Raw genomic sequence first — 12567 nt, 5'->3', positions numbered from 1 at the left:
TGTTGAGGGCTAAGGAACCATTGCTGAAGGAGTGAGCATGCGGTTGGGAGGGCTTGGAGGCTGTGACTTGTGAATAACACAAGAGCTGTATGGGCACCCCCCATAGGTGGTGTTCCACCAATGACAGTAGTCCTTGGTTTGGTCATATAGAAAACAGCCTGTGCCGAAAGTGAAACCCATGATCACGACCCAGTACGGCGCTTTTACCGTGTGGGATGAGGATGGAGACTGTCTGGCAGTTTGCTTGTGCAAGATAATGGGTCCTGGTGGTGGGGCCCTCAGTCCAGGATTCCTGGGTTGCAATGATCCTGATTTGAGCTCTCGGAGGAGAATGTTGTCACCTGGCTGGAGAGGTGTTGCCAGGTGGGGGGTCCTCTGGTCCCAGAATAACAAGGAGAGTGCGATTGGCATGTTCCCTGAGTAAGTGGTAGAGGAGAGAGAGAAAGGGAAGGTAGGAGGCCAGTGGAGGCAGTTGCGCGGGGAGATTATGGGAAACCAGGAAAGGCCTGCCGTACAGCAATTTGAAGGGGCTAAGGCCCACTGGCCCCCATGTGGTGGCCCGGACCCGGGCCAGGGCAAGAGGTAGGAGTGTGGGCCAAGAGAGTTTTACCTCAATAGCAAGTTTGATCAAATGGTCTTTGAGGATGCCGTGGGCCCATTCAACTTTACCCGACTACTGAGGATGGTAAGAGATGTGCAGTTTCCCGGAGATGTTGAGGGACTTGGTGACTAGCTGGACTACTTGGGCCGTAAATGCTGGACTGTTGTCCGACTGGATGGTGACAGGTAGGCCGAAGGGAGGGATGATTTCTTGAGTAAGGAGGGAGGCCTCCTTGTCTGCTGTCTCCCAGGAGGTGGGGAAGTCTTCGATCTAACCTGAAAAAGTATCTACAAAAGTTAGGAGGTAGCGGAGCTTTTTGTGAGTGGGCATATGAGTGATGTCAGTTTGCCAGTCTTGGGCCCTGCGCATTTGGTGAGTGGGAAACTGTGGCCTTAAGCCTCCCTGAGGTGAGGCCTTAGAGCAAGTAATGAATGCCTTGTGTACCTGCTCAATTGTTTGTTGCAGACCTGGCGAGAAAAAGAGGGGCTGTACAAAGCGGTGTAACGCCTTAGGCCCTATATGTAAGGATTGGTGGATTTCAGCAATAATTTTAGGGGCCTGTTCCCCAGGAAGGGCGATTCTGTTATTTAGGAAGATCCAGCCCTGATTAGATTCTGTTCCCCGCTTTAGTATAAGGGCCTGTTTTTCTGATGGTGAGTATACAGGCTGTGTGGCCGTGGTAAGGAAGAGAACAGGGGTAGGGGCTAACTTGGCATTAGTTAAAGATCTTGCTGCTGTGTCTACCCGTGCATTGCCCCGGGAGACAGCATCATGCTGGGCTCGGTGTCCTCAGCAGTGTATGACTGCAACCTCCCTGGGCAATGATAAGGCCTGTGAGAGGTTAGAGATCTGTGTAGCATTGATTATGGGGGGCCCCTTTGTGGTAAGGAATCCCCGCTCTCTCCAGAGGGCAGAGTGGCAATGGATAATAAGAAAAGCATATTTTGAGTTAGTATAGATATTTGCTCACTTTCCCTGTGCTAGTTTGAGAGCTCGGGTTAGAGCAATGAGCTCCGCCTTTTGTGATGTGGTTCTGTCAGGGAGGCGACGTGCCTCTAGGGTGGCTGAATCTATGACTACCCCATAGGCTGCCTTTCGCCTCCCGTTGGCTGTTATTACTGAACTTTCATCCACATAGAAAGTAAGGTCTGGATTAGGCAGGGGAAGGTCGGATAGGCTCTCTCAAGGTTTGGCAAGTGCATCCATTAGTTCAGGGCAGGAGTGGGCTGGGGAAGAGGGAAGGGATGGAAGGGGAAGCAAGGTAGCCGGGTTGAGTGGGGAAGTGGGGTGAAGGCTGACTGAAGGATTTTCAATCTTGGAGGTATCCCATACCAGGGGATTAACTACATCAGGAGGGATAGGGGGTTGAGGCAAGGAGTTAGGGCAGAACATGGTCAGTTAGGAGTGGCAGTAGGAGTTGGGCGGATGATGGGCTTGAGTGTGGGGGGCCAGGGAGTTGGAGAGTGGCCCCCACAGTCTGGAGAATGTCTCGTCCTAAAAGGGGGACTGGGCGCGAGGGTATGATTAAAAAAGAGTGGGAAAGGAGTGTCCCTCGAGGACACAGGCTAAAGGATGGGTTTGATTAGGACAGGAAGGCTTGCTGTCAATTCCCATGACTGAGACCTGGGAAGGTATGCTAGGTCCTGAGTAGGAAGGCAATATAGAATAGGTAGCTTCTGTGTCCACTAAGAAGGAAATGGACTTACCCGCTACCTGCAGCGTTACCCTGGGCTCGGCAAGGGTGATGGGGCTCTTCGAGTCCGGTCTGCATCAGTTGTCCAGAAGGTGGAGAAGTTCAAGCGATGGGATTGCTTCCTGCAGACCAGCCTGCCCTCCACATAGAGGTGGGGCGGGGGTGGGCCTGTAGTCCGGGATGGGCAATTACTGCGCCAATGTCCAAGCTGCTTGCAGTCTGGGCAGGGCTTGTTAGGTGTTCAGGGACATGGACACTGACGTGCCCAGTGTCCCTTCTGACTACATCTGAAACAGGGCCCAGGCGGAACGCCTCTGGAGTTCTTGGCAGGTTTTGATGGACCCCCCTCCACCAGGTGCCTGGTGGGCTGCTGGCCTGAGGGCTGCCACAAGAGCTTGGGTTTGGAGGCGTAACTTTTGCTGTAAATGGGCCTGGTGGGTGGCCTCAGCCTTTTCCTCTCAGCCATTAAAAACTTTAAATGCGATCTTTACCAGGTCTAGTATGGGAGTTTGGGGCCCTCCTCAGCCTTTTTAAGTTTCTTTCTAATGTCAGCCACTGACTGAGAGATGAAATGGGTGGCTAGGACTGTAGCCCCCGGTAAAGAGACCAGGTCCAGCTGGGTATAAAGGATCATAGCATTAGTTAATCGGTTGAGGAAGGTGGCAGGGTTTTCAGTAGGACCCTGAGTTATTTCCCTTAACTTACCATAATTAACTACCTTTTGGGCTGCACTTTGCATGCCCACTAGGAGGCACTGTAGCATTTGGTCTCGGCGGCAGTGGCCATCTTGACCAGTTTGATAGTTCTAATTAGGGTTGGTCTCAGGGACCGCTGCTGCACCTACTGGCATTTGATTGTCTGTGAGATATACCTAATCAGCGTGTGCCTGGGCTGCCATAAGGATGCGATCATGCTCATCTGGGGTGAGGATGGAGATCAGAATCACATAGGTATCATGCCAGGTGAGGTCGTAAGCCTGGGTGAGGTAGCGTAATTCTTTGGTGTAAGCAGTAGGATTGGTGGGAAATGACCCTAGGTGTTTCTCAATGGCTGATAGATCAGAGAGGGAGAAGGGAACATGTACGTGAACAATGCCTTCTGCTCCGGTGACCTTGCGAAGGAGGCAAAGAAGGGAGGTTTCATCGTTAGGAGCACAGTGCGAGTGGGTGTGAGCACTGACTGGAGAGGCTAGGTTGGGACTAGGAAGAGGAGGAGCTGGAGGGGGTTGAGGTTCTGCATATGGTGGAGGGTTTGTGGGTCGGGTGGGTGGAAAGGAGAGTTCTTCGGGTGGGTTGGGGTTGGAAAAGGTGGAGGATGGTGGAAGGGCCAAGGGCGGTGAGGGAGTTTCTTTGGCCAGGAGCACCTGAGCGGTAGTGCAAGAGGAACAGAGGGTGGGGCGGGAGCGAAGATACCAGAAGGCCTGAACGTAGGGGACCTCCAACCATTCACCATTTCTTTGACAGAAATTGTCTAAATCGGTTAGAATGCCAAGATTGAAAGTTCCTTCCGGTGGCTACTTGGACTGGTTGTCCAGAGAATACTGGGGCCAGGTCACGGTGGAGAGGAAAAGCAGCCTTTTCTTTTTATATGGAGAGGCCCAGCTTGGGTAAATTTTGGACTAGACATCCCAATGGCGCAGAGGGGCGGCTGCTCCCTGGTTCAGCTTATGGTAGAGGAGTCAGTTTCCCCCAGGAGGGGTCTTGAACTCCTCCCAGGTCTTCGGGACCACTTGTAAGGGTTATTACCAAGTTTAAAATGAGGAAACTTAGGCCAGTATAAGAAAATTGCCAATTTATTCAGCTCCCAGGTGAGGTTCTCTGGTCTGGGGAAAGGGGGCGAGAGAAGTCGCGCTGGCTTCTTGGGGCGTGGGGTTTTTATGGCTATGAGGAACGAGCAACAGCTGGGTTCTCTGGCTCCAGGGGAGTGGGATTGGGATGGGGTGGGACGCCATTGGTTGATGGGTTATTGGGCGGGTTTTCAGGTACGAGAGCCAACCAGGGTTGCATCGGCCAGAGCCTTCCAGGGAAGCAATGCGGCAGAGCTAGGTGCAGAGTGCAGAGTCAGGTGCTGAATGCAGAGGTGGGTGTGTCTGGCCTTCTGGCGAGGCAACCGGCCTTACATCACCTTCCCTCACCCCAGAAGTGGGACTTACAGCCAGCCCTTACAGTTGCATTCCTGAAGTACCTTGACCTTCAGTGTCCTGGACTTCATTCTGGGTGTTGCAGATACTGCAGTGAAGTAAAACATGAATCAGTCTTGCCTGCCCGCGGCTCACACTCAGCATGGGACCCCGAATGTAAAGCAATGATAAAGTGTAATATGGTTTTTGATGTGAGAAATACAAGTAGTAGTGGCTTACACCTGTAATCCCAACAATTTGGAAGGCAGAGGCAGGAGGACTGCTTGAGCTCAGGCTTTTGAGACCAACTTGGGTAGTCCCAACCACTTAGGAGGCAGAGGTGGGATGATCTATGGAGCATGGAAAGTTGAGGCTGCAGTGAGATGTGATCAAGCCACTGCACTCCAGCCTGGGCTACAGAGTGAGACCTTGCCTCAGAAAAAAGAGAGAAGTTGTGGAGAATGGAGGAAGTGGCCTAACCTGAGCGGGGAACAGGGAGTAAGCTTTCTGGACATCAGTGTTGAGTAGCATGGGGGCGGGGTATCCAGAGAAGGGCACTGTTCCAGGGACCCGCAGCCTCAGGCGAGGGCTTGAGAAAGGTGAGAGAGAGCGACCTTAGAAGGACAGTTAAAAGTGGGTGGATCTGGCCAGGTGTGGTGGCTCACGCCTGTAATCCCAGTATTTTGGGAGGCCAAGGTGGGCAGATCACGTGGTCAGGAGATCGAGACCATCCTGGCTAACATGGTGAACGCTGTCTCTACTGAAAATACAAAAAATTAGCCAGGCGTGATGGCACTCGCCTGTAGTCACAGCTACTTAGAAGGCTGAGGCAGGAGAATCACTTGAACCCGGGAGGTCGAGGTTGTGGTGAGCCGAGATTACACCACTGCACTCCAGCCTGGGAGACAAGAGTGAAACGCTGTCTCAAAATAAATAAGTAAATAAAAATAAAAATAAAATAAATAAATACAAAAATTAATTGGACATGGTGGTATGCACCTGTAATCCCAGCTACTCGGGCGGCTGAGGCAGAAGAACCACTTGAATCCAGGAGGTGAGGTTGTGGTGAGCCAAGATTGCACCATTGCACTCTAGCCTGGGCGACAGAGCAAGACTCTGTCTCAAAAAAAAAGTGGGTGGATCTGTGGGTTGGTGGACTTGCTGAGACCTGGAGCTGAGGCTGATGGCTGATCATGTGAGGGTCTGATAAACCATTTTACAGGTGTAGATTTTTCAACGAGGCCAGTGAGAAATCTTTGAAGGGTTTTGGGAGTTAAGAAGTCTGGGAGGCTAGAGGCTTTTTTTTTTTTTAATTTATTGGTTTTTTTTGAGACAGAGCTTTGCTCTTGTCACCCAGACTGGAGTGTACTGGTGTGATGTCAGCTCACTGCAACCTCTGCCTCCTGGGTTCGAGCAATTCTCCTGCCTCAGCCTCCCAAGTAGCTGGGATTACAGGCACCTACCACCATGCCCAGCAAATTTTGTATTTTTAGTAGAGATGAGGTTTCACCATGTTGGTCAGGCTGGTCTCCAACTCCTGACTTCAGATCATCCACCCACCTCAGTCTCCCAAAGTGCTGGGATTATAGGCATGAGCCCCACACCCGGCCAAGACTGGGGGGGTTGATGAGGATGGAGTTGGGGAAAATGGTGGCCCCAGTCTGGGCAGTAGCAGTAGAGGCGGAGGGAAGATGACCACCAAGAGCTGTGTGGGTGGAAGAGAAACAGGCCTGGTGACACTGAGTGAGGAATGGGCTGAGAGAGGGCCCTAAGTTTCTGCCTTTACCAGTTGGATGGTGGGTGGGGCTGCCTGCTGGGATGGGAACCCCAGGGGAAGTTAAGGCTTGCTCTATTTGGGACAAGTTGGACATGATGTTCTTGCAGGTCATCCACGGAGAGAATGTGAGGACAGCTGAGTCTGTAGTTCTGAGCTCATGACCAAGGTCCAATCTAAAGACTGATGAATAGACAGGTGGGAGTGGGTGGGGTGGCCCCAGGTGATATCCTGAAGGACACCAACCAGAAAGGCAACACCCAAAGAGGAAGGAGGAAAACCAGAAGATTTGAAAGCCAGGGGATTTACCCACCTGCTATAATGGAGGTTGCCGATCAGTCAAGACTGAGAGCATCTGTTGGACTCAGTTAAAAGGAATTTACTAGGCAGGGGTCCTTCTGAGTTATGGTGGGGGCAGCCAGAAGCTGTATCACAGGAGGGAATGAGAGGTGAAGCCACAGAGAAAGCTGGAGCAGAGGACTCCTGATTACCTTGTGACCAGAAAGAAAGAGTGAGGTTCAGGGTGGAGAGTTGGATTGTTGCTGCTTGCCAGGTTGGAATGCAGTGGCCTGATCTCGGCTTATTGCTCCTTTTATCTCCCAAGTGATTTTCCTGCCTCAGCCTCCCAAATAGCTGGGATTCCAGGCATGCGCCACCACACCCAGCTAATTTATATATTTTTAGTAGAGACAGGGTTTCACCATGTTGGCCAGGCTGGTCTTGGACTTCTGGCCTCAAATGATCCGCCCACCTCAGCCTCCCAAAGTGTTGGGATTACAGGCATAAGACCCCAAGACTGGCTTTTTTTTTTTTTTTTTTTTTTGAGAGTCTCCCTCTGTCGCCCAGGATGGAGTGCATTGGTGTCGGTGCTCACTACAACTTGCGCCTCCCGGATTCAAGTGATTCTATTGCCTCAGCCCCCTGAGTAGCTGAGATTACACAGGCACCCACCACCATGCCCAGCTAATTTTTGTATTTTTAGTAGAGATGGGGGTTTCACCATGTTGGCCAGGCTGGCTTGACTTCCTGACCTCTAGCAATCCACCCACCCCAGCCTCCCAAAGTGTTGAGATTACAGGTGTAAGCCACCACACCCAGCCAGAGTTGGCTTTTTAAGGTTGAACATTGGTGGGAAGAAGCCATCAGGAGCAGATCTAGCCCTTGGGCAGAGGTTGGGGCTGGGTTCTTAGAGAGTGGTGGAGGCTGTCTATTCCAGGTTGTCTATTTCAGGAAGAGAAAGCTGGCAGCTGAGCTGGGCAAGGACTTAGCCCTCCATCCCAGGCTACCTCTGCCCACCTGGATCCTAGAGCAATCCCTTAACCAAGGCCTCCTTGAGGAACCTTCCCAAGCTGTCCCCATCCCTGCCAGTCCAATATGACCTGCAGCAGCACAGGCCTGATCATTTCTACCTGCAGGAGGCTATTCTGGGGACCAGAGAATTCAGAACTGCACCTGGGTCTGGGCTCAGGTCCATTAGCCCCCAGGGGAGATGGGCTGAAGTGCTTGCCTGTGAAACTAAAGCAGACTAGGTTGGCCACCTGTTCTGTATCCCAGTGGATGGATGGGCAAGGAAGGACAGATAAAAGAATCCTGGACTGGCTGGCCACGGTGGCTCGCGCCTGTAATCCCAACACTTTGGGAGGCCAAGGAGGTCGGATGATGAGGTCAGGAGTTCAAGATCAGCATGGTCAACATGGTGAAACCTTGTCTCTAGTAAATATACAAAAATTAGCCAGGCGTGGTAGTGGGTGCCTGTAATCCCAGCTACTCAGGACGCTGTGGCAGGAGAATCGCTTGAATCCGGGAGGTGGAGGTTGCAGTGAGCTGAAATAGCATCACTGCACTCCATCCTGGGCAGCAGAGCGGAACTCCATCTCGGGAAAAAAAAAAAAAAAAAAAGGATCCTAGACTGAATTTCAGAAGACCTGGGGGCAGAGCTTTCTGGCCTTTGGATCCTGGGCAAGTCACTTAACTCCGCAGGAGGCCCCAGTGTCCCCATCTGGGCATGAATGAGAGCTGCTGGCAGGGTTGTCCTGAGGACTGGGTGGGCTGCCTTGTTTGTCCCGTGCGTGTGTTTACTGGAGATCGGAAGCACGGCAGAGCCAGAAGTGAGAAGGCAGCCATATGTCTCAAGGGGCAGCGTATGCACCCTGCCTGATGGAATCAGGGCTGCTGAGGAGGCCTGCAGGACAGGCCTGGGATGGTGGCCAGGTTCATGCGCATTTGGAACCGGCCCACTCGCTCGGGGGCTCCTTGCAGCCTAGGCTCCGCCCCACTCCGGAGAGGCAGGATAGGGAGTGGAACGTTGTGGGGAGCTAACCAGAGGAGTTGATGTTTCTTCCCAACCCCCGGAAAGGCGGTTTTGGGGTGTAAGCACCCAGAATAGGCCTTCCCAGAGGAACTGACTATGAGGAGGCTCCCTCTCAGGGATTAGTCCCCACTCGGAGGTCGGAGTGCTTCTGGCGCCGGGGCGGAGCTGAGCTCTAGAGGTCCGGGCGCGCACAGCTGGAGGGTCACGTGGCACGGCCCTGGTCCCCCCTTCCTGCCAACGCTGCATCTGGCTTGGGCCGGTCCCTGGCGGCCCCGGGGACCCTGCGCTGAGTCCCGGAGGCCAGGGCGTCCGGGGCTGCGCCACTTCCGAGGGCCAAGCGTGAGTGTCAGGACCCCAGGGCCCGACGTTGAGGGGATGGCAGGGGTGGAAGGGATTCGGCCTCAGCGTGGGGGAGGCGGGAGGTTAGGGGCCGAGGCTCCCTGTCTCCCAGCCCGGCCCTGGGCCGCAGTCCTGAGCCGGAGCTGAGGCTGGAGGAAGTTGGCTACATGGGGGAACTTCTTGTCCCTTCAGGCTGCCCGTCCCGTCCGGGTGGAGGAGAAAGACGCCAGGGGCTCCACCGCCGGTTGTTGGAGCCCCCCCCGGGGCGTGGCCTCCCGCCCCCTTGTCTGGGAAGGGCGGGGCTCGCTGCCCGCTGTAGCCGACTGCGACCCTTCCGGGGAGGGAGGGCACTGGCAGCGCTGAAATGAGGAGGCTGCGACTACGCAGGGACGCTTCACTCACACTGCTTCTCGGCGCCTCCCTGGGTCTCTTACTTTATGCGCAGCGCGACGGCGTGGCCCCGACGACTAGCGCGCCTCGGGCGCCAGGGAGGGCGGCACCGAAGCCCACCCCCAGGTTCCGCACGTTCCAGTTACCCGATGCGGGTGCAGCCCTGCCGGCCTACGAAGGGGACACGCCGGCGCCGCCCACGCCCACGGGACCCTTTGACTTTGCCCGCTATTTGCGCGCCAAGGACCAGCGACATTTTCCCCTGCTCATTAACCAGCCGCACAAATGCCGTGGCGACGGCGCTCCCGGTGGCCACCCGGACCTGCTCATTGCTGTCAAGTCGGTGGCAGCGGACTTCGAGCGGCGCCAAGCCGTGCGCCAGACGTGGGGCGCGGAGGGCCGGGTGCATGGGGCGCTGGTGAGCCGCGTGTTCTTGCTGGGTGTGCCCAGGAGCTTAGGCTCAGACCGGGCCGACGGAGGAGAGGTCGGGGGCGCGCAAACCCACTGGAGTGCCCTGCTGCAGGCTGAGAGTCGTGCATATGCGGACATCCTGCTCTGGGCCTTCGACGACACCTTTTTTAACCTAACGCTCAAGGAGATCCACTTTCTAGCCTGGGCCTCAGCTTTCTGCCCCGACGTGCGTTTCGTTTTTAAGGGCGACGCGGATGTGTTCGTGAACATAGGGAACCTCCTGGAGTTCCTGGCGTCGCGGGATCCAGCGCAAGACCTGCTTGCTGGTGACGTGATTGTGCAGGCGCGGCCCATCCGCATGCGGGCCAGCAAGTACTACATCCCCGAGGCCGTGTACGGCCTGCCTGCCTATCCTGCCTACGCGGGCGGTGGTGGCTTTGTGCTTTCCGGAGCCACGCTGCACCGCCTGGCTGGCGCCTGTGCTCAGGTCGAGCTCTTCCCCATCGACGACGTCTTTCTGGGCATGTGTCTGCAACGCCTGCAGCTCACGCCAGAGCCTCATCCTGCTTTCCGCACCTTTGGTATCTCCCAGCCTTCAGCCGCGCCTCATCTGAGCACCTTCGATCCCTGCTTTTACCGCGAGCTGGTTGTAGTGCACGGGCTCTCGGCTGCTGACATCTGGCTTATGTGGCGCCTGCTGCACGGGCCACATGGGCCAGCCTGTGCACATCCACAGCCTGTCGCTGCAGGCCCTTTCCAGTGGGACTCCTAGCTCCCCACTACAGCCCCAAGCTCCTTACTTGGATCCAGGACGGAGCGGGAGGAAGCTTGAAGGAGTTTCCCAAGCAGATCACCAGGTGCCTGTCTCCACAGGATCTCCACCGGGTTGAAACCCATGTAATGGTGACCCTTTGAGCTAGCCAAGGCTGGGTGGTAGAGAACCATCTCTTGTCTAACAGGCCTCAGAGAAGTAGACATGTCTGGTCCTCCTAGTAGCACACATGTGTGTTCAAGTGGGGTGCCAGGGACTCATGGAATCCCTACCACACCTGGGTTTGGAACCCCTAAGGCTGACACGGACACATGCAGGAGGCACAGGCCCCACAGGAAGATGAAGGGGCCCGGGCCACCACAGCCTTCATGAACCTGGCAGGCACTCTGCCACAGCTCTATTTGAAAACAGACATTGTGCTTCACACATTCTCTCCTGGGTCCAGGTGTGGCCAAGCACCAGGGATGGAGCCACACATAAGGGACAAATGAGTGCACGGTCCTACCTAGTCTTTCCCCAGCTCCTGAACCCACACAATGCCAGTCTCCCACTGGAGGCTGTATTCCCTCAGAGGAGCCAAGGAACGTCTTCCCCCGAGACGCCACACCTATTCATTTCCCCATATTCAACCACTCCCTTGCTCAAAAAACCAATACCCACACTTAGCTTAGTACAAACATCCCAGCAACAGCACATGGCAGGCCATTGCTGACGGCGTAGGTGCTTTATTGGAGAAGGGATGTGGGCAGGGGATGAGGAAGGTTACCCCATTCCAGGAGAATGGGAAGAGTCCTGGCTGCCCCTGACAGTGGGATATGCAAGGGGCTCTGCCGAGGCCACAGTCCAGATGGGAAGACACCAGTCAGTCACAAAGTCACGGGAGCGCCACACAAGCCTGGCTGTAGGCCCAGGAACCATATAGGGGCCTGAGGCAGGTCCCCTGCACATTCATCATTAAACTATACAGGATGAGGCTGTACATGAGTTAATTACAAAAGAGTCGTATTTACAAAAATCTGTACACACATTTGAAAAACTCACAAAATTGTCATCTATGTATCACAAGTTGCTAGACCAAAATATTAAAAATGGGATAAAATTATACATTTCTCTTCTCAATTCTTTTCAAAAGGATTAATATTTTTAAAGCACATATATGCTACTTTCCATTAGCGAGACCCATGAAGGGACTGAGCAGCCAAGCCTTCCTTGAGCCCCCAAAGGCTTTGAGCCATGGCCCAGCCAGGGGCTAGTGCCCAGGGTTGAGGCAGGGAGCCAGCCCACAGTGCAGAACAAAATGCTGAAACAACAAAAGTAGGAAGATGTCTTTGGCTAAAACTTTGGCATTAAATAAAAGAGGCAAACAGGATGGAAACACGCAGCCCTGCCAGCCAGGTTGGGGCAGAGCAGGGACATAGGCAATCTTGAAAGCTGACTCCATGAGGGGTGAGAACCAGGCCTGGGCAAGTTCCTGGATGGTAGAAAGCTGTGTTTCAACCAGTTTGGTGTGCCCAGGCAGGGAGCATGTGCAAAAAAGGAACAGGGAAGGGCAGGTGGGCCACCCTGGCCACAGCCAGCTCATCAAGTAACTAAAGTGGATGTAGTGCAAATGTCGCAACCAAGTACTACAGACACGCTACCTGCTTGCCGTAAGGGTCACGTGGCAATGTGGGGCCAATGGCAGAAGCTTGTTCTTATCCTCAGTGCCTATGCCCTCAGTCACAGAAAAAGCCCCAAGTCTTCCCAATGTGCATGCGACAAGGGTTGATGTGTCCTGCCTCCTTGCATGTTAGTTGAGAGCTCCTGGGTCCAGGAATCAAGGCTCAAAGTTTGTGCTTCTCTTTGCAGTCGGTATCCCCTGCTGACATCAGTAGGCTGAGGACGGACAGAGGAATATCTGGGCCGCTCAGCCCATGGCAGAGCACCCAGCCTGAGCCCAACTTCAGAATATCACAGCAGCCCTTCAACACTGGCCAGGTGTCCAAGAAAACCCACAGGGTGGTACAGAGGCCCACTGGGCAGGATGTGATGCACAGTTACACGGGACAGAGGGGCACGGGGGTGATGTCCCTAGGGGAGCTCCGATGTTCTCAGGTGGGTACCAGGCCTAGGGGGGCCATACAGGGTCACCGAGGCAATGTGGTTGTTCTGCATGAC

General features: G+C 54.5%; 3 protein-coding genes across 13 annotated transcripts in view; 2 read left to right on the top strand and 1 right to left on the bottom strand.

Moving 5' to 3' along the window:
* The window catches only part of TRADD (TNFRSF1A associated via death domain), a 22867-nt gene extending 11355 nt beyond the window's left edge, over positions 1-11512 (top strand). The window contains exon 6 of the transcript XR_013530089.1: positions 9030-11512. The gene's annotated coding sequence lies outside the window, so the exon portion shown is untranslated. The remainder of the gene's footprint in view (positions 1-9029) is intronic.
* The window catches only part of PHAF1 (phagophore assembly factor 1), a 44999-nt gene continuing 36798 nt past the window's right edge, over positions 4367-12567 (bottom strand). For 5 of the 11 annotated variants that reach the window (XM_035282005.3, XM_078357447.1, XM_017966900.5 and 2 more), the window contains one exon: positions 11078-12567. In XM_035282005.3, coding sequence (XP_035137896.1) covers positions 12481-12567 — 87 coding nt within the window. In that variant the 3' untranslated portion in view covers positions 11078-12480. Of the gene's footprint in view, positions 4523-11077 lie in introns of those variants that run through there. The other 6 variants (XM_078357444.1, XM_078357445.1, XM_054248820.2 and 3 more) reach the window with 2 other exon arrangements.
* Positions 9153-11512, top strand: B3GNT9 (UDP-GlcNAc:betaGal beta-1,3-N-acetylglucosaminyltransferase 9). The gene has a single exon (XM_078357449.1). The coding sequence runs from the start codon at positions 9202-9204 to the stop codon at positions 10408-10410; it is 1209 nt and encodes a 402-aa protein (XP_078213575.1). The 5' UTR covers positions 9153-9201; the 3' UTR covers positions 10411-11512.

Source organism: Callithrix jacchus, chromosome 20 (assembly GCF_049354715.1).
Source record: "Callithrix jacchus isolate 240 chromosome 20, calJac240_pri, whole genome shotgun sequence".
NCBI lineage: Eukaryota > Metazoa > Chordata > Mammalia > Primates > Cebidae > Callithrix > Callithrix jacchus.
This window is presented reverse-complemented; position numbering and strand designations above follow the sequence as displayed.